Genomic DNA, 26,212 nt, shown 5'->3' on the forward strand with positions numbered 1-26,212 from the left:
AGACTTCTTTTTTCAACCAGAGGAGTTGCCCCCTGCTGGCAATTCGAAATAATGCAAGTTGAAGGAACTTGCACATCGGCTTCAGTTTCCAGACTTGCCTGCCTGGACCTCAAACAGAAAGGGTTAAAATGGATCCCAGTGTGGTCACTACTGTATTTTCTGATGTTACATCACAAATGTAATATAGTCAATATTATACAACCAAATTAATTACATGACATGATTTGCAGTCAAAACACAAAGTGTGGATCAGTCACGAGGGGCCCGGCAGTGAAGAATGGTTACACTGACGGAGAAGGGAGTGTTGCCGGCTCGCCCGAGTCAAACAAATAATCTCTGGGCTGCAGAATTGCAGCAGTGTGGGAGGAGGTCTGCAGGGAGCATGGAAACAGTGATTAGTAAAAGTGGATCCACTTATAGAAAATCCACCTTCATTATTTTTCCAGACTTCTGTGATGAATCCACGTGCTATTGTGCTCCCTTGTTTCCACACTTTCAAATAACATTATGTAGTGAACACGGCACGTGACAGTACGCCATTATGATGATGGAATAGCATCTTTTAAAAGGAGGTGCATAACAGAGTAAACGCTTTAAATATAAAGCACGCGTCGGAAAAAAACATGCATATTTTATAAGAATTTTCTTATTCTCTCCCCGTCGCACTTCACAGAACAAGTGAAATCATTTCCCGGGAAGGACTAAAGTGTTTGACAACTAATCATTTCTCATCACTGAATTCCCAATTTAAACTGACCCTAATACATTTCTACCGAAGCCGTCGTTTGAAAAGTGTGCGATGCTTAACGCTTGAAATATGAGGAATAGAGAGATAAGCAGGACAATTTCTCTTTAATGCTATTTTCTTATAAAAACACATGCTTGGAGAACCTGCTGATGCTTAAATGGGCCACTAAATGAAAACGGGTCTCAGGGGGTATCTTTATTTAAGCCAGGGCAGTGACCTGTCTGCTGTCAAGTCCTTATGGCTGAACTGAATAGACCAGTCTGTCAGCTGTGCAACAGTATGCCCCTTGTCACTGAATCTTGTCTGCATAAAGGGAATTAGGAGCATCACAGTTGCTCTCCACTTTCTCACATATGCACATCCCTGTTACACCTCCAGCAGCCCTGTAACCCCAGCGTGTAGCGCACAACGGCGGGGAATAAGGAGGAAAAGCAGTGGAGTCAGAGTCCTTTAATGAGCAGCCTTTGTAAGAGAAGTCTTTTTTCTGCAGGGTTCTCTCTAACAAGTTGCTTTTCACATCCGAACCACCCAATTATAGTCCAGTGGGACTGTTCTTACATTCCACTGCACAAAGAGGGTCAGCCCGATCATGATGGAGATATACAGTATGTCTTTTTGTTCTTTTAAAGAGAGAGCCGCGGGCTGAATGGAGATATTGTAGAATTGTATAGGAATTTTAGATAATTAGAGGCATTCTTTCAACAAAAAAAAGGTCACCACCAGCTATATGTGACACATTAGTCCCTATTAGGATATATAATGGGAATCTATTTTTCATTCCAACCAGGCCAGCATAAGTTACGGATCAATACAATTCCAATTCCATCAAAGCCCGGAGTGTGATGCGAGGAATTCTCCAAGGTGCTGAAAAGTGTGGGGGACACACACACACACACACACACACACACACACACACACACCCGCCATAGCCCATTGGTACAACGTCACGCGCGGAAACTACCCGAGCGAGTAAGGTAAATGAATTACTGATAAGAAGAGGAGGAGGAAGAAGAGGGGAGCTAGAAAGCTGAGGATGCAGGTTTGGTCCACGACACACGACCTCCCCACTCGCACCACGCAGCACGAGCGGGCTCCACCTCGGTGAAAGACAACTTCCCACTGGCCTCGTCTGCTGACGACGAGGAGATGCGTCCGCAAAAGCTTTGATTCGACCCCTTTTACATCCTCCTCCTCCTCCTCCTCTCCCTCCTCCTCCTCCTCTCCCTCCTCCCATCTTTAGCAAGGAGCATCCCGCACACTGATTCCACTTCGTCGTGCAGGCAGACGGGCGGATTGACACCAGCCAGACACGATGCGCGGATCTCCCCGACATGGGACAGCCGTGGGATTTATGGTGCTGCTGAACGCGCTGCTGCTGCTCGCGACGCAGGCTGCAGAAGGAGTCTTCACGGACCACCTTCTGGTCCAGTTGCACGAGGACGCACAGGACGAGGAGGCGCACCAACTTGCAACACAACATGGGTTCCAGAGTGCCCGAAAGGTAGGGGATGCTCGGCTTGTCACGCGCTGCTGGCACTGTAGGTTTATTTTTTTCCCCCTTGTTTTTGTTTTTTTTTCTTCCTCACGAGGAAAAACTTTATTAAAATGAGTTAATAATGGAAATGAGAATAAAACGTGAATCTAGTTGGCACCGTTTCTATCCATCGTCAGAAATAGTCAAACATACTGTAGCCTATTTAGCGACGAGCAGTCCTTTAGCCTGCACAGCAAACCGAGAGGCTGCTCGTGGTTTTATTTTGGTCCGACTTCATTACACTTCTGCTTAATTTGATGACGTCATTCCCACTTAGAATGCACGCCCTGATTAAGTTGCCCATTGGCCTATGGCCCTACAGGGAATGCCCAAGTCTAATTCATGAATTTCTTATTTTTGTCTCTCACAACACAAAGTTGAGGTGTGATATCACCATTAAGTATTCAATCAGATTCAATCTTTGTATGTTTAGTCATTAAATTCAATGTATTATTATTATTATTTGGCTAAATTACTTTGAGTGTCATGTCTATGAAAAGGTCAAAACTGTTTTTACAAGGAATTGTGTGACATTTATTCAAATAAAAATAAAAATATGCCTTCTATCTCTTACAAGTGGGCTACATTGTGTATTTAGATTGCATATCGTGACATAGCCTACATGGCCTTCACTGCAGACACAGCATTTTACTCACCTGAGGAAATATTTCTTTATAAATAGCTTGTCAAAAGACGTGCAACGAGCCATTTATGGCAGACCGATGGAAATAATTCCCTGACAGTTTTTGCACCTTGTCACATGTCAAAATAAATGTGTGGGTGAAACTGGCCGGAGCCTTAGCCAGTGAGGCGTAGCAGTGAACAGAGGGGGTTCTGCTGCTCTGAATGGGAATTTTCTTCTTCTCTTTTTTTTTTTTACCTCCACAATAACAAAAAATGTGTTTCAATCTGTAACTCATCATAATATCCCTGTTGTGCTTGTGCACCATCACCAACACTGTTTGCTAGTTCCTGTTTTTGTAATGCTAGATCCCCCCCCCCCCATCCACCGCCTCTACTGCCTCCCAGGTTATGTAATTTGCAGCTATATTTGTCTTAATGGGTTATGCATCATTAAACAATGTCTGTGTCTTTTGAATTATCCTCTATTGTTGCTTAATTAACAAGACCTAGACGTACAAATGTGAGCACACAGAGAGATAAAAGACAAAAGGAAGAGATCTGCCATCAGCCAATACATATCCTTTATAAAACAACTATTAATTAAATTAATAACTACCAAAATAGCATTCAATGGATGGGTAGCCTTTGTATTTGCTTTTATTATTTGCATCAAACATGAGCTTTCAACCATCTTGGGGGGAGACGGTAGAATTAAAGAGCAGGGGAAGATATGAATAATCCCCGTTCTTCTAGAGAATTTCATTTTCATATTAGATCTGACAGGCGCATCTGAAAGTGTTTATTTTGAGGATTGACCCATACCCGGGCTCTTACAAGCATACGGGGGTCTTTAATCTGTGCACAGTGCCGGAGGAAAAGCTCTGGATGATGCATCTCATTTCCCTGCCCTTGTGATTTATTATGGTTGATTCCAGCACTGTTCTACTGTGCCTTAAAATAGAGCCTTGTTGAAAAGCCCGGGTGTCAGTGCTCTTGTTCCCACCTGAAAGATGACTTGCTCTCCTTCTCCCTCCATTTATTATCTGTGTGTATAGTTTGTCCTCAATTCACACACACTTTCTGATTGCTGCCTTTGTTCTCATCTCGGCTTCTTACTCGATCTATCTTCCTCTGTTTTTTTTTTTTTACCCAGCTTCCCTTTGGAGAGGGGCTCTTTCACTTCTATCCTCAGGACACTTCAAAGAGGCGGAGCAAACGCAGTGGACACAGCAGACAGCGGCTCCAAAAAGACCGCAGGGTGAGCGAACACACACACACACACACACACACACACACACACACACACACACACACACACACACACACACACACACACACACACACACACACAGTCAGTCTACTGAATGTGCCAAGGAGAGCTCCCCATTTACTTTGCATGACAACGGTTAGTTTGAGACTATAGTGCCCGTGTGGAACACAGTGGAATCAGAGCTTTAACAAAGCGTAAGATAGTTCAACGCGCCTAGATTGTAAAAGTCAAACTATATGTTACAGCTGATCAGCAATACCTTAGTTTAGACGGACCAAAAGGCATCAAACACCACAAATACAGAACTCCGACGTCATGAGGAGACATTATTCAACATAGAGATGAAATAAAAGTACACAGCATCAGGGTGTTGTATTTAGAATTCAAAAGCAGGGAATCTCTGAAATAATAATGCACAAAATGACTGATTTGTCACGCTGATGTTGATGCTCATTAATTGCACTCTTTGTTTACAACATGACACATTTTCTGCATTTTGAAAATGTTGTTTACAGACCAAGATGACAATGTCAGGAAGACTGCTCTCCAGTCAGTGTCGTATGTTTGCAACAATTCAACGTATTAAAATAATTGGAACTTCAATCTGAAAAATATAAATGTCTAAAACCTGATTATTCAAAAGTGCATTCAATGAGTTGTGGTTGATGTGTGGCAAAGAATGACAGAAGAACACAATTTGTCATTATAGATGAATAGATATGATTGTACTAAAGTATGTATACAGTGTAATTATATAGGTATCAAATAACACTGTTTACATATTAAGCTACAAGATGGGTGCTTTCTGACATTCTTAAATTAAAATCAAGCAACATCAGGGCAACTCAAAAAGCAGAATGCCACTAATTCAATATCCATCTCAAAATCACTACTAAAACTCCCTCTCATAGACGTGCCTTTTGATGACAGTTTTGGATTTATTTTGGGGGAGGAAAGTATTGCTTTAATGTGTCTCCTTGTTATCATCCGTTTTTGTATTTTTGTATAGTTTCTGCTTGTATGCTTCCCTGTGAGGCGTTTTGATAAGACAGGAATAAAGTAGGCTTTGGAGTAGACCCAGAAACGCTGGAGAGATGATATAACTTGTATGGCCTGGAAATGCCTTGGGGTCCCCCAGGAAGAGCTGGGTAGTGTTGCCGGGCAGAGGGACGTCTGAAATACCCCGTTTAGCCCCTGCCAAGAGAATGGATCGATAGATGGGAGGTTGTCGGTGTAGCGGTAGTGCATAAATTATACATTATTGAGACATGACGTATATTCTAATATACTATTCCATTATAAAATTAGATTAATATTTCAAGTCCACTATGGCATTGGAGCTTCAAGCTGTAATAACGTATTTAATTATGTACCAACATCCCAAAGATATTTAATTGGCTGTAACAAAACAAGCTGCACATTCTCACATAAAATCTATTATCAAAATGGGCCTCTGAAAGAGCCGCCACGTATTCAAGCTCTTTAAGTCCGGCTGCCTGCTGAGCTCTGTGTGTTTAGCTCTGTCCACCGTTTGGAGGCGGTGAAAGTGGAGGTCCTGCAGTAGACAATCAACTAACCTCTCTAATTGCGGTTGTGAGAGGTGTTAATGAAAATAAATGCGAGTCACTCTACCGAGCTAATACGGCTAATGGAAGTGAGACAGCACGGACACGGGCAGGTCCGTGTTCCAGGTGCTGGGGTTTTTAATCAGATACTTGACATGCTCATATGCAACACTGCAGTTATTGATTTCTGTGCATCTCTGGAATGGATGAGGTCAGCTGGTCTGATTTAATGTCTCCTGTTTATCACTCTGAAATGCTTCAATGACGGTATGGCGGGTACATATATCTCAGTTTTACACCTGCAGTTCCATCAAAAAGAACTAGGTCGTTTCAATTGAACATTTTGACACGCATGAAAATAGAAATCGTATTTTAAAGATTAAAGTGTGTGACCTTTTGTATTAGTCTATTAATTGGTTCTTTATTTAAAAAGGAATCATCACACACTAATTTCTTTCACCTAAATTAGTATTATAATACTTGAGCAGCACCCCTTAATGTTATTTTGAGTGTATTGGATGGATCTCGTAGCGTCCCAGGAGCCGTTTTCTTTGTTGTACTCTATAAGTGGAGCATTTTGACCCACTTCTGACTCACCCACTATTTTTTCCTTGTATTCTTCCTCATCTTCCACAATGCTTTCCTTGTCCTTTAACTTCTCATGTCCTACATTGATTTCAACTGAGACACTTATTCAACCACACATTGGTGCGTTCACCCTAACCATCCATCCATCCATGGTTCCTACCTCCTATGATTGATTTTTTTTTTTTTTAGATGAGACATACGTTCAAAATCTATTTAAGGCATCCTAGGAAGTAGCTGACAAAATAAATAGGAGGTGGATGTAGAATGAATCTTTGTGAATGAGCAGCATCCCCTGACCCTGAAAGACACTTGCCCTGGAAAGCCTGGAGGAAAAACGAGGACGAGGAGAAAGGAGGGAGGCGGACACGGCTCTTTGATTTGAAGTGAACTGGAGCATTGTGAGTTGTGAGCAGGCAGTGGGCAAAAGGCGAAGAGTGATGGCGGTGCATGGGCACTGTTTGATGTTGTGAGTGGGCAGTGTGACATGCCGTCTCAAGGGAAATACCAGCTCTCCTGCCAAGTGATGAAATAAATTGATGACGGATGGAGAGAAGGGAGGGGGAATGCAGGGGGAATGGAAGTACTGGTAGGTTCCCTCTGACCGAATGGAATATGCGTGACGACAAATGCAACATGGAGGGCGATTCAAAAATCCTCCAAAACAGAAGATAAATATTCAAATATGTTCGGTTAGAATTGACGTGTCGTCTGAGCGACTCGTGTTGATTTACGGTGTGTGTGCCTTCTGATTGCTTAGAGTATGCCATAAAAGAAAGATCTGGTTGAATAGGCTCTGGCCATTTTAAAAGGCCATCTTAAGTGCTGCTCTGCTCTCTTATCTGTGGTGGCAAACACACTGGACAAAGCCCTGTTTCTCTCAGCCGCACTGGAGTGAATTGGCTCAGGGTATGCACAAGAGGAACAATTAGCCACATGAATCAGCTTTCTAAATGAAGCTTTGAACACGGTGGAAGACATTTTTTTTTTCCCCGAGGTATGAAAATACCAAAAATGGAAGTAAATAAATGTCAGTCTGTAACATGTTTGTGCTTTAAATGCATTTGTAGGGTTTTATTTTATGTAAAGAAACACTTTCCTGTACGCCGACACACATAAAGAGATAGAAGAAAGGAGGTAAACCGTCCTTGAGGCGCTGATGACGAGCACATTTTTGATGAGAGGCTTGGTTTTGGTGTTTGAAGACCGTCATAGATTAAATGACTCATGCTCATCCTTAACCTCTTGTGAAGGTGGCGATTGGATGAAACCTCACAAGAACTGGGATGCGGTTTCAAATTACAACGGCTGAATTGATTGGCTACCGTTGATTGCCATCACCCTCACAACCACCGACGGAGAGGAAGATGGAGAAATATCAGTCGTGCATTATTGGCTTGATTTCCAATGTAGCAGAAATCAAAATGCATCCTTGTCAAAGACGCCCAGTTATGTTGACGAAACCAGGCAGTTAATCGAACAACCTACATTTTGTGACATTTGTATCTCCTGTGTCCTGTCTTCTCTTCTCCTGCTTGATAAATGATATTGTGGCAACTTCCGGTGAGCGTTTGTAATCTAAAACACAGCTGTTCATCAGCCTGTAAGTGCACGGAGATTCAAAGAAACACTCAGCGTATTTGTGAGTGTAATTGATGTCGCTTTTGTTGAAAATGTACCGAGTGGGGGAGAAAAAAAAACTCCATCTCTTCTGTGGCAGGTGAGTTCGGAAAAGCGTTGGCTCCAGCTGCAGCCCCTCTGATTAGGAGGGAAAAGAATAGCCCTTTTGATTTACATGATGTTCTGCCTTCACGGTACAGTAGAGCGCAGCTGGGTCGGCTGATTTCCTGAGCAGCACACGCCCGTCACGACAAATGCACTTTGGTTTCATTTAACCCTTTTGTACGACCCTTTTTTCGATTTTTTTGGGAAGTCATGTGTTGCCTTTAAACTGATATTTATTTTTGCCTTCTTCCCTCAGGTGAAGAACGTCTTTGAGCAGGAGGGTTTTAGCCGTCAGAAGCGAGGCTACAGAGATATCAATGATATCGAAGTCAACATGAGCGACCCACTTTTCAGCAAACAGTGGTATCTGGTGAGTAATCAGCCAAGCAGCTGTCTGCATGCCGCCTGACCTCCAGCAACCAATCCACATCCTTCCACCTTAATTACTCGAAGGCCAGGCATATTCCCCACTACTTTCTGAATCAACGTTGTTATTCATTCTTTAATCAGCCTTGCCAATACTCGCCCCGCGCTATCTCATCGCCCAGTCGTGGCGCCCAGTTCCCTCCCCTCTTGTTTACCCTAACTGGCAAGCGTGACTTTTAATGCCGCGGCGAGCTCGCTGTCAGTCATCCGGCGTGTCGTATCGCTGACATTTACTTCCCCTTTCTTCTCACCTCGCATCCTCCATGTTGACTAATTTGTCTAATGGCGGCTCACCAGGGTGCTATGAGTCATGGATGTTCTCCATATTGTCTGAGTGATTAGATTAACACGGGCCAGGCGGACGGGACCCCTGGGCTGGATCTTAACGTGGCGGAAGCTTGGCAACTGGGCTACACGGGCAAGGGAGTTACCATCGCCATCATGGACGACGGTGAGTGTCAAGCGCTGCCGTTTCTTACCCATGAGCACGGTCCGAAAAGACAGTCAAATCGCATGCGTATTATCATTAATTATACTGATTTTGTTTATTACTTTGTTCATGTCCATTTAATTTACAATACAATGGAAAGCAAGAAAAGGTCACTTCCCATAATATGTATGGTGAATATGAATTGTTATGTTATATGTTGTTGAACATTTTTCTGTTCAGATTTATTTGTCTTTCTCTGTTTAAGGATGATTCACTACATCACATTGTGATAATTCATATATGTATCTACAAAATGGTCATACTTTCCAACATTTACGCCTAAAATGTGGGATTCTCTCAACTCCTTAAGAAGCATTTAATCCTTTCTGAACGTCACCAAATATGGAGTTAATAAGTCGAAACAATCGTTTAAGGATTTGTGTTACTGTATCACTAGAGGCGATACACTAAGACATGATGTAGGTAAAGGCTTTACAATCGCATAATTGGCCGTATAGTGCCACCTGATACACAAGATATAGGGTAGCCTAACCACACAGAGCCCAAGGCAGTGTGCATTTCCAGTTTACAACCCATAGATATAGGCTACATGTTATGATATAACCAGAAAAGAAGTAAATCAACATGTTGGCAAATCATGGATACGTTGCCAATTTTGAATTGGCTTTGGCCCACCGCCCCCAGCTCACCCGCCGACAAAAGTCTGCCGGTGGATGAGCGGGGAGCACCCGGCACCGGCAATGCGAACACTCATTTACATTATTTCTGTTATCTATTGTTTGTCTTGTAATTAAGGCCAAAGTGAAATAAATATGGTGATATAGCAAAAAGATACTTGAGGTCACACCATCCTCTGAAAAGCACTCCCTCTCAGGATTAATGATACCACTGATTAATGTCAAAATCACATTTCAGGCATCGACTATCTACATCCCGACCTGGCATCAAATTATGTGAGTACTCCAGCGTTATTGAATTTCAGACTTTCCTTCATTCCTTTGAAGTGCTGTTAATAAGTGAGGCAGGGGTTCAGGCGCCGGACGTCATGGGCTTTGTGTGGGCGCCATTGGCAGTGACAGGTGCTTTCCAAGTTGCCTTCATGGCTGCTGAGTCTCCTTGTATTCCTGGAGGACGTGGGGGGACAGGCGGCCAGCCAAGCTGTTTAATGTTAATGCACACTGCACTGTGGCAGGCACAATGGCAGGCCGATCTGTCACAAGCGGAGATAATGCCAGGGTAGTTGGCGCTGCATAATGTGACGCTCTATCTCCGGAATACTGATAAAACCTTAAAGGACAAGAGGGATTGCTAAATGGAACACGAAAGTACACAAGGCTTAGTTTGATTTGACTATAAAATTTGCTCATCGAGGCCACATTGTGCTGTCGTCGTGAATCCACAACATGTACAACTGTGAAGCTTAGAAGCTGAGGTGTGATGAAAGAGTGACTCACGGTCTCAGAACGACTCCTTTTGCCATGCTCGTTTTTTATAGCAAACATTTTACTGAGAAACGTCAGTAATTTGTGTACTTAAATCACACATTTTGCATAAGTATTAAAGATCGCACCGGTACAGTGCACTCTCTGTTTTTGCCTTTCCACCTCAGCTGATGTGCACACACCGTGTGATCCTTTTACATGGGGCTTGAATACGTGTTGGGTACACTTAGCACTGTGTTTTCCTGCCTTTGTATGTTTCTCGCCTGTGATTGGAGATGAGTCGTGGCCCAAAAATAACACCTCAGTTGGGCTGATGCAGGAGCATGTTCCATCATGCTGTGCATGGATCCATAGTGTGCGTTTGTGTGAGAGAGATACACTGCGTGTGCAGTCTTGTTTTTGTCCCCGTCGTCATGGTGTTTCACAGGCATCGCAAAGACCTCATACTGTCAGCTGTCTTCAAATCGGGAAAAAAAAAAAAAGATTGGGGTTCATCCCGTCTTGCAGTTAGATTTGAGCGGATTGTGTGGCGGTGAAGATTTGGGTGCGGATGTGTCTCCGCTTTGGACAGCAACGTTTATGCAAAGGCGTTGGTGTTTTTTCAAGATCCTCTATTTGGTGCGATGATCATACTGTAATAGATATATTTTGATATGGTGAGTTCATTGTGAGATTTTGTGTGTCCTGGAGATAAATTGTCCAACTTGATGGTTCAATTTCACGGTGCGTTTATCTGCAAATGCCAATAGTGAATTATTTTTGCATAAATAAATACATCTAGATAGATTCCAGCATAATACCAGCTAGTGATATAGGAGCAGATATACTGTATTGTTTATGCCCTGCCTTTAACAGTATTCAATAGTATTCAAGCAGTGATGGTGAACGTCACTAATTTCACTAACAGAGGAAAAAGGTTTATTTACAATACAAATATGATGTTTAGTTTGACCTACTAGTTACTCTTTTAAGTTTCTTTTAAATCTCCAAACATGCCAACACCTGATCAATACTGGTATTGTGTTTGGCGAAACGGAGGCATCGATCAGCGGATGACTGTTTATTTTTTCCTTTTACCGTCTCAAAGAGAATTGTTGGAAGTGTTACTACACCCTGGGAGGTTACCATGACAACACATTATGATGTCACATTACCATGAAGTTGATCTCATATGTTGCTTTTGTATGAGAGACGGAGCGAGGGAATAAGAGAGAGAAAAGAGGAGCGTGTCTATAAAATTACCTTGAAGAGATTGTAAGAGCTTCAACGTGCTGGTGGCTCATCTTATACCGTTATGGAAACAGCTCAAGATGATGTTTTCAACCCTTTTTCTCCAGAAGGAGATAACAGTCTTCGAATAGTGTCTTTTATGGTGCAAAAAGCATCTTGCAGAGGACTTCAAGTAAGGTCATATTATACAGCAATCCTGCATCCGCTCTCCTAGATTATAGATTAGGTTATCAGCACCAAATGGACAATTGAAATCTACCACGAGAACATGATACATGGTCCAAAGCACAGGGATGTTTTGTATGTGTAACGTCCCCTTTGTTAACAGCATAAGTAATTTAATAAACACATCCAAAACCACAGGCTTTACTCTAGAGTTATAATATTTGCCTTTTTCGAGGTGGAAGAAATACTCAGATCCTTTACAGTCATTATTTTTAAAGAGGGAATCACCATTTGGTGTTATATAAGGGTCACAAGTGAAAATGGTTTGGAACCTTCAATAATTAAAGTCATTTGGAAGTCCATTCCAAAAACGTGTTTTATTAAACTTCATCTGAATATTATACTTGGATCTCTACAAAAATGGGGCACGCTGGCCTCCGCGACAGCAGCTTTGAGTCATGGCTCCCTCAACTACCATTCGCTCCGAGGACAGTGAACAGAGAGCGGCTGCCGGTGAAAGGTGAGGTGGCTGAGACACCGAGACCGGGCACGATCTATTATTCTGCCCACGTTTGCTCACAGGACACCAGAGGAAGAACAGGGTCTGATTGATAGCAGAAGATATGAGCTTGAGAAGCACAGCGAATGATTCATGGACATGCCCCTGTGTCATTTATAACCGGGTCTCAGCCCTTTTCACCCCTTTAAAAAAAATAAAAATAAAACACACCCCTGCTCCTGACGTAAACGCGAAAGCTGTTTTCCTCCACAAACGTTCTCTCCGTGAATAATTATAGCAATGATAATATTTATAAGCCAATGCTTTGACCTTTTATATTGCTTGCGTTTATTGTTTCTTTGACGTCTACTTATCTAGAAAAAAAAAGACAAAGAGAGAAGAAGTGATTACAAACCGTTTAAGATGGCATTTACACTTCTATTTATCATCACAATACCTAAAACAGAGAGCCGTTAGCATTTGCCGCTTTCCTCCTAGTCACCTGCTCCACATCGTGATAATTACGGTGTTTCTCCATTGGGTCAGTAAGCTTTCTGCTGTTCTGCTTTATCAATGACTGAGTCATCTTGTCTAAATGTCAGCCAACAGAGCCGTCAGGCATGAGCATGGAAACAGCCCCCAAGATTGATCTCGTGTGTTCAATTCTATGGCCGATGAACAAGGCGGTGGCTTCTTCACGACACCTGCTACTGCGTTACAGAGCAAAACAGATACCACTGCAAGTGACATGACTGACAGGGAAAGGAGAGATTACAGGGGATTGCAATAGAATGAGCTTTACAGAAAGAGCAAGAAGCGTGAGGCTTTCCCCCTCGACTCTCTGCCGAATCTTGAATCCAACTCCGTCGGTGCGATCTTCTTCAGACATGGCCATTCTGGTAATTACGTTGACTGCATTAACGTCTCTGGCTGATGTGCGTTTCCTGTGTCTTGTTTCTCCTGCTGTAATGCTGCCGTTCGTTGTGATCCTATTACTTTTGGCCATGTGGAATTAAATGCTGGCAGTGATTGGGCCATTATTTTCTCAGCTTGAAATCCCCGCTGTGACCACACATTATTCCAGTATCGCCGCAGAGGAAAGATATGTTGTTGAGTTGGGCTTCTCGAAAAAACGGTTTGAAATGAAACCCTGTAAATATGAAGCCCCTGCTAGCAGCTGGGAACAGCTCGCCTGGGGTTTACCTCCAACTCTACAACCCACTAATTACCATCTTGTTTGTTTAATTTGTATAAAAATGTGAATCGTGACAAGTTTGGATTTTCCTTGGGGTCATATGTGAGACTTTTCTTGGGGGGAAGAAATAGTAACTGCAACATGTTATGTTTTGTTTTGGTTGCCGGTGGATTATGTTTCCTTTGACAGAGCCAGGCGAGCTCACAGCACATTACGACGAAACTTGGCGGACGGCTAAAAAAAAAAAAAAAAAACGTCTGGAAAAACACCAGCAGGCAGAGATGAGCTGCTATATCATAAGTTGGTTGTTTTCTAAAATGCCTCGAAAGCACTCATCGCAGTCGTCGACTCAATCATGCCCCATATTAGATGAATTGTTTTGATTGGCCGCTGGAAATCTGTCCGAAGTGGAGGGAAACCAGACGTGTCTGCCAGAGCAAATACAACATGAGCTCTCAGATTCATCTGACTGGTTCCCATGCCAGTTAGTAGCTAGCCTTGCTGCACCTAATCAACTATCAGTATCTCACACTAGGAAGCCATGTTTTTGGAGGGAAAAAATCCCATCTGGATGATAGAGCAGGGAGTCATTAGGTCAGCACATCACCATGAAATGCTCCTCTCTGCTTTCCCTCCTTTTTTCGTTTTTTTGGCCTCAGTGTTGTTGTTTTTGTAAATGCATCCATTTGGTCCTTTCAGAATGCCGACGCCAGCTATGACTTCAGCAGCAATGACCCGTTCCCATTTCCACGCTACACAGACGACTGGTTCAACAGGTAAAGCTCCCCAGCTGACCTTTGTTTACACACACACACACACACACACACTTTCTCTCGAGTCTGGCAGCTCGCCTCTATTGATTTTCTCTTCACATAGTTCCATTAGGACATAATAGTGCAGCATAAACAGGGCTGTTGTCCAACACAACACAATAGAAAACACAACACCTATTTTTACCCGCTCACTTGGAGGAGATAAGTTGGATAAAAAGGAGGACTAGGTCTAGTCGCCCTCTCGCTTTCACAGTGGCAGTCTGTCTGATAAAGCCTTATCTGCCTGCCATCTCCTGACACTGGGTGATCCACTGCCACAGCAACACAATGTCCAGGAGAGGAACAAAGAGGACTATATTCTTTCTCAGCCTCTCCTCCTCCTCCTCCTCCTCCTCCTTCATCTGCTCAGATGTCTGCGTGTGGGAGTGAGAGGGGAGTATTTGGGTTTGCCAGTGCAGCAGTTCCTGACTGTCGGGCACAAACGCGCTGGCTAATCAGCTGGTTGTTATAAATAGCTGCCTGTCTGTAGCAAAGCATGCTGGGAGAGAGAGGTTGACTCTCTGCAGTGTCCCTGTGGGGAGCGGTGGGATGGAGAGATAGACACATCACATGCTGCACACAAAACACTGATATGTGCAAACATGCTCATTCCGACTGGATGGTGGATAAATGGATAGATTAATCGTGTTGCCTCTCCAGGAGCTAATGTGTGTCAGGCTAAAGGGTGTTGTATATGTAATGTATGTTAATATGAATTGATTTATGGCGGAAACGCTAAAACTCTTCTACTAACAATTTCCTCGTTCTAGTCTGGCACAAAGTCAACAAAATCAAGACTAAGCACCTAATCTGGGAAATCTTATCTCAAACTTAAACCTCAATTTATCTTTTGTGAATTCATGCAAATCCTCTTAAGTACATTCTCTGTTTGTTTTTTTGTTTTTTTTTGTTGCTTTCACCAGTCATGGCACACGATGTGCTGGAGAGGTGTCTGCAGCAGCCAACAACAACATCTGTGGTGTGGGAGTCGCCTACAACTCCAAGGTGGCAGGTGTGTGTCAAAACTGCAATTTGAATAGTGAGAGGAATGACAATAAGCAGCATGTGAGCGAAGTACATTTCAATGATACGATGAAAGGATCAAATATATGATGAGGGTGATTCGCCTCCATATGCATCATGAATAATCGTGTAAATCACGGATCTAGGTTATCATGGAAGAACAATGTTGCATCGGTATCATGGAAGAATGTTTAAACAGAATTACGGCAAATTACTGCAGAGATCAGTTAGAGTCCACATAACAGGACAACACCATTAATCCAGACAGCACTCAGAATGCAGATCTCTGCCAGGTGTGTAGGCGCAAGTGAATAACCAAAACCAGGAGAGGTCTTTGAACGTATCACCCCAAAATATGATGAACCTTGTTGCAGCAGAATGTGAAATTAGCCCTGGACAGACATACACACTCACTCACAGATGCAAGCACACATGCGACCGATCACATGATCCTCCTGGTGCAGATAAGAAAATGATGCTGCTATGAACATCACTTTGTCATCATGAAGCATGTAGGTACTATATATAGTGGTCTTGACAGTCTAGGTATTGTAAATCTAACCACCTGAATATGGTTTTAGAAATCACCCAGCTCCATAAATTCCACTGTGTTCCTGCAGCAGCACCAAAACGGTAAACCAATAGCAGCCAGTCATTCATATGGAGATGTTGCCCTTTCAGGTATCAGGATGTTGGACCAGCCCTTTATGACTGACATCATTGAAGCATCATCCATCAGCCACATGCCCCAGGTTATTGACATCTACAGCGCCAGCTGGGGACCAACTGATGACGGGAAGACGGTGGATGGACCCAGAGAGCTCACGCTGCAGGCTATGGCTGACGGCGTCAACAAGGCAAGGCAATATTACAAGGTTTCATGAATAAAAACACAGTGTAAATTTTTATGATCTCTTTTTCCACTTGTATCAAGTCACCCTGAACAAAGTGAAATTTGCTTCCCTAGATTCTTGCTTAATGTTTCCGTTTGACTGATGTCTGTAAACAAAATGGCCCCGAGGGGACAGTAAAGCTCCACGCTACTGTAATCTACAAATATGAAAAGACACACACACACACACAGACACACACACACTAGAGGCAAAGGATGTAACTGGCCAGTCAATCCATCATAGCATCCCTAGTGTGTATACTTTCAACTCCACAAGAATATTCTTTTCTTATTAATTAACACCTCCCACCAGAAAATGTCAGAGTGGAGTTTCAGGGCTTCTGGAGCTGATTAGGCATTCTGCTCTTGGACTCAAGGACATCTGAACAAGGTGAAAACTCTCCAAGGCCTGCCAACAGGGGCTTAAATATTAAATTTAGCCCCTCTGGTTGAGGGGCAGTCTTTTTTCAGACACACACACACAACATGTAACTGCCAATTACTTGATTAATCATCACGCACCATGTGCACAGCAAGTGTGGGTTGCTTTGAAATGACCCCGTCTCAGGCAGAGTACCCGAGTAGGAGCAAAGCTGACTGTAATCTCTGATCAACACAACTAATCATGCAGCCACTCGATCGCAATGCCTCTTAGATTCTAATGATCACTTATATAAGCTACCGTGTAGGCCGGACATGATGTGCACTTGCAAAAAAAAAAATATATTAAATATTAAGGAGCATGTTGTTATATAACAACTGAGTCAGACAGGGTGGCTTCAAGTCTGCATCTTATACATAACTGTGTGGTTTTTGCAAATTGCCACCGATAATGGAAATAAATGACACCGCAAGTGGAATTCAATTGTTTGGATCGCGCAGGAGGCCTGCAGCTCATAGGTGGCGAGCTCAACGATGCTCAAACACGGCTTTGCAATTCAAAAGGAGAGTGACATAAATAAACATTGTGAAGGGAAGGCGGTGCCACTCCTCCTCCACTTGATCTTTTGTCCCCGTGGGGGGAAAGGGTCGGCCTTTTGTAGAAACAGGTGCAGCAGTTGGTGAAGAGGATGCCCTCGGCGTGGAGCCAGAGTCGGTTGTTTCATGTTTCAAGGCACTCCGTCAGCAACAATGATGACATTTTACCGTCTTTAAATGTGCAAGGGATATTATGTTCCTCTGCAAAAAGGCGGTACAGAAATTACATAAATGCTTTCATTTTTTCATGCCTTGACTGGTGTAATACATTTTTACCTGCTGTAACTAAAAGCTCTCATATGCTCAGAATGCTGCATCAAGCATCCGAGAAACTCCAGTTAATAGACTCAAATCCACTTAAATTGACTTTGATACAGTTTGTTTTGTGTGTCATTATGCCGATCCATATTATCAATATGATTATTATGTATGTGCACCAATTTTCCAAACCGTGCACACAGCAGACACACATTACCTTGGCAAATTGTGATCTTATTCTTTGTACAACCACCACCTGAGGACCTGAAGAGTCCGATAGGATTAGCCTGTAAATAGATTTAAACATGATAATGAATAAATATAAATAATAAAACCATACATTTTTATAAAACAGCATAAAAGCCAGACTAAATAGATTTTGAAAATATATTAAATATATTTCCCGCTCCCTTCAGATCCTCTGGTAAATCTAAATCTGTCCTAAATATCATTATGATTCATTCTTTAATCATTTGGGGTTAAATTAAGTACATAATTATTAAACTGGCACACTGAAAAATATGAGATACAGTCCCAAATTCTCATTTCACCCAATGTGTGTCCCACTAGTAAGCCTGTGGTGCCAATGTTGTTTTAGGGGCGCGGAGGAAAAGGCAGCATCTACGTGTGGGCATCAGGAGACGGCGGGAGTTACGACGACTGCAACTGCGACGGCTACGCCTCGAGCATGTGGACCATCTCCATCAACTCGGCCATCAACGACGGACGCACGGCGCTCTACGACGAGAGCTGCTCCTCCACCCTGGCGTCCACTTTCAGCAACGGACGCAAAAGGAACCCGGAGGCTGGTGTTGTGAGTCCCTTTGCGTTCAAGTACATATACGTTTCACATGACTGACGTTTGTCAAAGCTTTTCCACATCCCTGAAAATCCCCCCCCAATAGGTACATGCATTCAGAGATGACTCAGTGCTTGTGCGTACCGTACGTTTCAAAGACGTGTCCTCGTTCATAGAATGAACTGTAAATAGCTTCTTTTCAGTCGGCCCAGCAGGCACTGTGTCCAAGGCCTTTCAGGAGATTGGATGAGACCAGACATAAAGCCTAAGCGGTTATGCTGTAATTGCTGGCTGGTTCGGAAAAAAATGGAGGTTCAGATGGAGGAGTAGCTCTTCTGTGATTACCTTCCTGGACATCCAGATCATTTTTTGCCGTAGACGCTATGAGCAGACGCGGTGGTGATGGTGGCGTTTAAAGCACAGTGGATGAAAGATGGACATGTTTTGTTGAACTCCTCTTTTATTAGTTCTTGTTGTTTGAAAATATGTTGTCCGTGACAACGGAAATCATTAGCAAACAGTTCATCTCCACCTAAGTGGTTTTTTTTCTCTGTATACGTGGAAGGAAAAGTAAGAAAGCAAACCTCAGCATTCACTAATGGGCCATAACTGTAAATGGCTATTTGAACATGTACCTGGAGAATTGTATCACCGGTGGGTGATCGTTGAAAGAAGGAACGAATCACCAGTCATTAGGATCAAATGCCATATTTGAAAAGAAACACAGCTCAAGCACGACAGGTGATGCTATACTTCCTTTTATTGAGGACAAGATCCTGACCTTGAGGGTTTAGTGTTGAGGAAAAGAAACGCCCTTGCATCTAATGCACAGCACGCAGCGAGAATATCCACCGTCACTCTATACAATGTGCGTATGTAAAAAAAATGATTTCCCAGTGTACAAAAAGGCAGCAGTGTTTGCGCGCGTGATTATGCAAATCACCTTTGGCTGTTTACAGAGCCACAGATCTTCCCTTGGGTTTTACGCTGTAATTTCAGTCAGTAAATCTGTTATCATTTCTAATTAAGCGCCAAATTAAATAATTAAACGGCAGTCGGTAAATATAAACAACTTCGGCTGCTGTGTGTATACAACGGCTCAGCCGATGTACACTTTGCACTCTTAATGATCCTTTTCTGTATCTGTTCTAAAACGTAATATATATACATACAATATGTACATAGCAAAAGGATTGGGCCATGCCTTAAAGGCAGATAAGTTCATTTGGAAAAACAACAGATTTTGACTTTGAATGCACAAACAGAAAAAGACCCGCCCCCTTCATTCAGACCTGTTCAAAGCTGGCAGAGCGCATAATCAGGAAGTAAGTATTGACAGACAGGCAGGCTGACCAACTTTTTGGATTGGAAGGGGTTTTTACAGTCCTGCCATGGCCACAGATGACATTTTTTATTTTTTTCTATGTCCGAGCATTTAATTTATTCATTGCCATCGGTATGTTACAAGGATATTAATTTGTAATATAATAGAACGTGTTTCTGAATAGAATGAGCTACTCAACCTTTAATCTGAAAAATATACTGAATGTCTGAATTAGTGGGGACTATACAAAAATGAAAGATAAGGTTCAGGGAAAAACACTTTCTTGCGAGAAGGGGAGAGTCTTTAGTGACCTAAGGATTGTGTGTTTTGGTTATTTCAGGCCACCACAGACCTGTATGGGAACTGCACACTGCGTCACTCTGGAACATCAGCAGCAGCTCCGGAGGCGGCTGGTGTCTTTGCTCTGGCAATTGAGGCGAAGTATGAACTCTACTGCTCCAACCCCACACCTGAAGTAGTTGTTATTTTAGACGGGACTAGTTTTTATTAAAAAAAAAAATATATATATATATATATATATATATGATTAAGTTACTCATTCTTAAGAAAGCGCCGGTCAAAAAAGGTACAATTTCAAAATAACATGCTTTCAGCCATTAGGTTTGAATACTATTCGAGATTAAAGTTATTTATTTATGAGCAGCTGATTTTTCTTTCTCTCGAAGTACAACCTTGAGCTTTTAAAAAAAATAAAAAATCTGATGTCGTTGACTTCCTCCGTCAATCTCCATCCTCTGACTCTTTATTATTATTTTCCCTCTGAACCCCTTTAAAAGCATGAATCATTTTTTCCACCTTTCACAGTTTCTTATTTATCACAATGAGTCGGATGAAAAGCAAAACCGCATTTATTCTGTCGCCCACAAAAGTACAGACTCCATGTGCTTGTGCCAAGGACACAAATCATATTTGGATCTCAGTTATAAAGATATAAAGGATCTCTTTATATCTCAGTACAGACTGAATGAAAGAATACAGTTTATATACAGGTGAGCTGAGTTCAGCTTTTTAGGTTTTATTTATTACTTCCTATATGTATGTAGCAGAGAGACTAGGATGATAAATCACACAGCAGACTGTCTGCAGGCTTATTCATAAACATGTGAATAGAGAGCAGAATAATTGAAAACATATACCACTAAGCTAAACCCGCCCACGAAGTATTAAGAGAATATTAAAAATCGAAAACCTGGCTTACCGTTTCTCAAATCCCAGAGGAGAGCCTTCCCTTTCCCCTCAAACGCTTAATTTCTCACAATAAAGGCCGACGAGATTCTGCTGCCATTAACTGACACCAGTTGGTGGAGTTGAGTAAAGACACGCTGTTTGCTCTGCACACACGATAATGATGTTGCTGCCGGGAGGAGCGGATGCTCGCCCCGTCCGGCTGCAAACAACCCACGAAGGCTGTTAGGACGACCGCTCAGCCTTTTTTACTGCCCAAACACACTTGAACCGACGGCAGGAGTCAGTGAGTCAGCCAGAACAAAGCGGTCAATGCACACGGCCGAGATAATGGAGGACAAAAGCAACTGTCAATGCAGACACGATGATGTTGAGATAATTAAAAGTGTGTCATTAACGCAAATGGGAAATGTTTTACTGAATGTTATTTTTCTTCCCTTAATATTGTCTCTCCTCCGTCCTGTATGTCCTCCCCAGTCGTGACCTGACGTGGAGAGACATGCAGCACCTGTCGGTCCTGACCTCCAAGAGGAACCAGCTCCACGACGAGGTCCACCAGTGGAGGAGGAACGGCGTGGGACTCGAGTTCAACCACCTGTTTGGTTATGGCGTGCTGGACGCTGGGGGCATGGTGAAAATGGCTAAAGAATGGAAAACTGTGCCCGAGCGTTTCCACTGCATCGCCGGATCCATTCAGGAGACCCAGTGAGTCGTATTCCCCCCCCGTATACTGCATACTACACGAGTACACTTCATATCCTACGCTTTCAAACTGTCCCTAACAAGATGTCGAAAGGAAAAAGACTGCTGAGCACCAGGGACCCACTCATGTAATTACCGAGTAATTCAATAAAACATCTGCGATGGGAGTGTCCACTTCATAACCTGGTAATATTTAGATTAGCTGCTCAGTCTGTCTGATGGTACTGTAGATTTATAATGACAAACACTGATGTCCTGACGGGCGCTGCTGGTTAATTCATGCATTACTTTTTTTGACATCTGAAATTGAATTTCTGTCTGACAGATTATGGAGAAGCAGAATTTTTGAATATCCATCTAGTGTCTAGACAGACAGGAAAGGGAGGGGAGCAAAGGGTCCTCGGGTCAGACTCGAACCCGGCGCTGCAGTTAACGACTCTGTGAGCTTGAGGTTCGTTTACAGTAACTCTGCTTGCCTACATGCCTGATTTTGTGACATCACAGTGGAGGAGATCTTCCAGGATTTACTGAAGCACGCAGTAAACAGAAGGTCATGTATAATCTTAAGAATTAGACATATGAAACAGACAGATATCCACTATAAGCTAAATATGTTTTAAGTAAAATTCAATCCCTTGTCAAGCTGGTGCATCAGCCGCTCCATCCTGTATCAGGGGAGGCATTCAGAGTTTTATATAAAATATACTGGAGCACACGTATCTTCAACGTTTTTGCCTTCCTGTATATTGGATGTGCTTTAATGTGAGCTCCTGCTGTCAGGGCTCTAGGTAGAGTGGTGCTTTGATACTAGTCCATCTGGCCTCTACTTTGGGTCCTCAGGCTCTGCCCCCATCTCTCTCTTTCTAGCTCTCTCTTTATTTTCACTCACATTAAGTAGTATCTCCCCTTACGTCACCCCATCTTCTCTCCTGCATCTCCTCCTTGCATTTCACTTTCTTCCCTGCTCTCCCTCTCATCTCTTCCTTTCCTCTCTCAACTCCTCTCCCTCTCTTTCACTTCCCCTCCAGCACGCATCATAAGGGACTCTGCTGTGCATCACATTCATCCCGAGGCTTTGAGCTCCCCGTGTGTGATGCCTGGTGGTTTCCTTGTGGCTAGCCCTCTCATTGGCTCCAATTAGGAGCGCCACAAATGGCCCAGCGTGGCGTGCCGTGCCAGCTATGTCAATTACAGTGACTGACAGCCAGGAAGGGATTCCAGGTGGAGTTGTTTGTGTGTGTACACTAAATGCGAGAGCTAACAAAAGAGCTTTCACCTGCATTGTATTTTTTTTTGCCACCATCAACGCCTCCAATTCTTAATTTTAGTATCTAATCAGTGCTACACAGACGATGCATTCACAACAACGTGGCGTGAAAGGCTGTGTGTGTGTGTCTCCTTGGACTACAGTGCCGGATAAAAAAAGGAGCATCCCTTAAGAGTCTTATGGCTTTTATTGCATCCCTGAAGACATCCCATGCAAATAGGGGAGAGGACTCGTATTATGCAGAGTGTGCCTTGCAGAAGGCGGCATCAGCTGTTTGCCCGGACAAACCTCACATTTGTGAAAGAATAACTGATCGTAAGGGTTCGTGTTTATGAGAGAGAAATACAATCTCAGTTCACCGTCTCCAGAGCTGCTGCCTCTATTGTGCTGCCGATATAATTACAACAAGCCCACCTCTGGTGATGCGCCATCGCCGGAGAAAAAGCAATAAACAGCCACGCTCGCAAAAACACTGCTCAGCATTGATCTGATAGCTGCTCCGGCTGGCTGTGGCTTACTTAGCTGGGAGGTGAACTTTTCATTATCAGTGGAGCTGGAACATAACGCCCCACTGTGTGGTGGGGTTGTTTTTTAATCTACACTCCTGCCCTCCAGAGGGATCCCCCCGTTCCTGCTCGATGACCCACTGCTGCAATTACTCTCGCACATTATCTGATGCACAAAATCATTTTTTCCGGGGGTCAAAATTGAAATCTGAACATATTCACTTCCAGATTTAGCTGCATTCTAATGAAGGAATAATAGTAGGTAAGCATAAACGGTAATGACTTGAGTCTCAATCGGTAGTCTTCTTTTCCAATACAGCCTGATGACTTAAATTACGGTCCCATTTAGAGTGAAGTTTTCGTCTAGCGATGTCTTTTTCAGTATTTGGCTACTTAACTCCACCCTCTCGTGTCACATCCCGTTGCAAAAAGCCAAAAAAGCTAAAAATGCTTCAGAGCGGCCGTCCACACCCCAACGGGTGACCTCACGGTCACGACGGTCCACAGTCTATGCAACCCACATTATGTCGAGTCACGTTGTCAGTAGAATAATATTTTGGTTATTTCAAATTTCTCAGCATTATAGGGCGTATCTTACTGTGAAACACCCTGCTGTGAATTGTCCTGTTTTTCTGGGAATAGTAATTTGCTTCATCAGCGCTTACAGATCACCTCTGCGCTCGCCTCTCTGTGCTCAGCACAGTGCTCCGTTAATCTTTTTATTTTTCAAACTGCCGTTTCACACACACATCTCTCACTCAGTGTCTGTGTCTTGTCCCTGTTGCCTTCTCTCCACCTGACCCCGCCCAATTCCCTGTGGCGCGGCCCCAGCCTCTAATAATGTTATTAAGCCTCCTCATAGCCTTTGGCCAACACCCTTGCCCTGCTGTGTTCTCCCTCTCTTTCCATCAGCCAAAGAGATGCGAACAGCAGTACGTCTTCCCCACCACAAAGCAACAACAATACCAAGACCAGCCTGTTTTTACACTCTGAACAAACCCACTGTGACAAGAAGGATCTCTTCATGCACTGAATCGGAGCTAGAATACAGAAGTGGTCCAGTGAATGACATGCAACACGTATAGCTTATTGATAAAAGCTCACAGATGTGTTTCATATAATAGAAGATTGTTCTGCAGCACAGTTGTGAGGTATAATTGCACATTATGGTAAAAATAATAATAATAATAATACAATTTCTAATTACTAATACATTTCATATCGGTTTTGAACTGATGTTTACAATTTGGATATTTTTTTGATTATTGAAAAGCATATTTTTAGATAAATTAATGATGAAAATAACCTTCAGTTCATTTACTTATGACGTGAAAAGACCTTCATATCGTGACATAGTTAATGAGACAATAAGTAAACGAGAAAATATAAATCCTGGATGAAACCCTGATAGACTTTTTTTGACAACAAGCATTAACAATCACTTCAAACTGTTGGCACTGAGGACATTATGTGACAAATGTGGCACCAGGTATAAAAGGAGGCCATGTCTTCCAGTCCTGATGAATTACAGGGTGGAGAAAACGGATGTGACAGGATGAAGAGAGTAATCTCTACTGTGCAACGAGGGAGTAGGTTCAAAAAGAGGCTCGATCCTTCGGCAAGGTGGGATGATTCTTCAGGAAAACTAGGTCAAGTACTTTATTTACTGAGACGTTTGAAAAGGAGAGCAATGCAGGGTGTAAGTAGACTGAAGGACCAAAATTAATTTCACACCTCAGTCTTAGCTCAACACTGATATTTCTCTTTCCTCTGTCACACCGTTTTAACTTCCACAACCTTATTTCTCCTTCTCCAGTAAAATCCAGTCTGGCAACAAACTGGTTCTGACCATCACCACGGAAGCCTGTCAGGGAAAAGACAACTTCGTCCGCTACCTGGAGCACGTTCAGGCGGTGGTCACCGTCAACTCCACCCGCCGCGGCGACCTCAACATCAACATGACCTCGCCCATGGGCACAAAGTCCATCCTGCTGAGCAGAAGGCCCCGCGACGACGATGCCAAGGTGGGCTTCGACAAGTGGCCCTTCATGACCACCCACACCTGGGGCGAGGACCCCCGCGGGACCTGGGTCCTGGAGGTGGGCTTTCAGGGCGAGGAGCCACAGCGCGGGGCCCTGAAGGAGTGGACCCTCATGCTGCACGGAACACAAAGTGCCCCTTATATAGACCAGATAGTACGCGATTATCAGTCCAAACTCGCTATGTCCAAAAAGGAGGAGCTGGAGGAGGAGCTGGATGAGGCTGTGGAGAGAAGTCTGAAGAGTTTGCTGAGTAAAAACAACTAGATTCCTGTATGCATGTTGCCAACTCGTTCACTTATCTTTCTCCCTCTCTGCTGAAATGTCTTCAGTTCCTTTCACTCCCTCACCATCCTCCCTTACGTCTACCTCTCTTCACTCCGCTTTTTGTTATCAAGTGTTCCAATTAGCCCCCCCAAACCTTCAATGAATGTTTCTTGTAATCCAACCATGATGAAAGTGTAACCTTATTAATCCGTCCTACATAGAGAAAGCAAAACTATATCACCTGGATTTTTACACTCTACAGAATTGTACATGGAACCAAATATAATCCACTCGTTCATGCTCTTGCTTTGACCGCCCCGCACCTCTCTCCTGCCAACTGTTGTACAGTTTGTGACTGTAAATTATTTTCCGTGTCATTCTACTTAAAGTTTAATATCTTGCAAACAGAGCAGTGATGCTTCTTTCTGTTTATATTTTTATGTGACATACACAGTTTATATAAACAAGAAATATGTGATTCATTTTGCAACCTGTGATCCTCAGTTCATATTTCATAATCTTTGACGTATGCTATAATAAATCTATTCAGCTGTTTATTAAAGCACTTGAGTGATTTGCAAGACACACCGAGTAAAAGTATTTCAAGGGTCAAAACATTGATTGGGGAAAAACATGAAGTAAATGTTCTCCATCTCGAAAATATAGTCTAAAAAGTTATG

At 43.0% G+C, this 26,212-nt stretch overlaps 1 protein-coding gene across 1 annotated transcript; it reads left to right on the forward strand.

The window, feature by feature from the left end:
• The first annotated feature begins 1,838 nt into the window (after positions 1–1,838).
• On the forward strand, positions 1,839–26,094 carry pcsk2 (proprotein convertase subtilisin/kexin type 2). Its single transcript, XM_084021515.1, has 12 exons — positions 1,839–2,249; positions 4,060–4,164; positions 8,308–8,421; positions 8,820–8,928; positions 9,844–9,881; positions 14,159–14,235; positions 15,195–15,283; positions 15,976–16,151; positions 18,021–18,236; positions 19,886–19,986; positions 21,229–21,456; positions 25,043–26,094. The coding sequence occupies exons 1-12, from the start codon at positions 2,061–2,063 to the stop codon at positions 25,530–25,532; spliced, it is 1,932 nt and encodes a 643-aa protein (XP_083877641.1). The 5' UTR covers positions 1,839–2,060; the 3' UTR covers positions 25,533–26,094.
• Positions 26,095–26,212: the final 118 nt, after the last annotated feature.

Source organism: Eutrigla gurnardus (genome assembly GCF_963514095.1).
Source record: "Eutrigla gurnardus genome assembly, chromosome: 11".
NCBI classification, from domain to species: domain Eukaryota; kingdom Metazoa; phylum Chordata; class Actinopteri; order Perciformes; family Triglidae; genus Eutrigla; species Eutrigla gurnardus.

Coding starts and splice junctions, on each gene's coding strand:
- pcsk2 (XM_084021515.1), top strand. CDS start 2,061: ATGCGCGGATCTCCCCGACATGGGACAGCCGTGGGATTTATGGTGCTG. Junction 4,165..8,307: donor GGCTCCAAAAAGACCGCAGG/GTGAGCGAACAC, acceptor TTCTTCCCTCAG/GTGAAGAACGTCTTTGAGCA. Junction 8,422..8,819: donor TCAGCAAACAGTGGTATCTG/GTGAGTAATCAG, acceptor CTGAGTGATTAG/ATTAACACGGGCCAGGCGGA.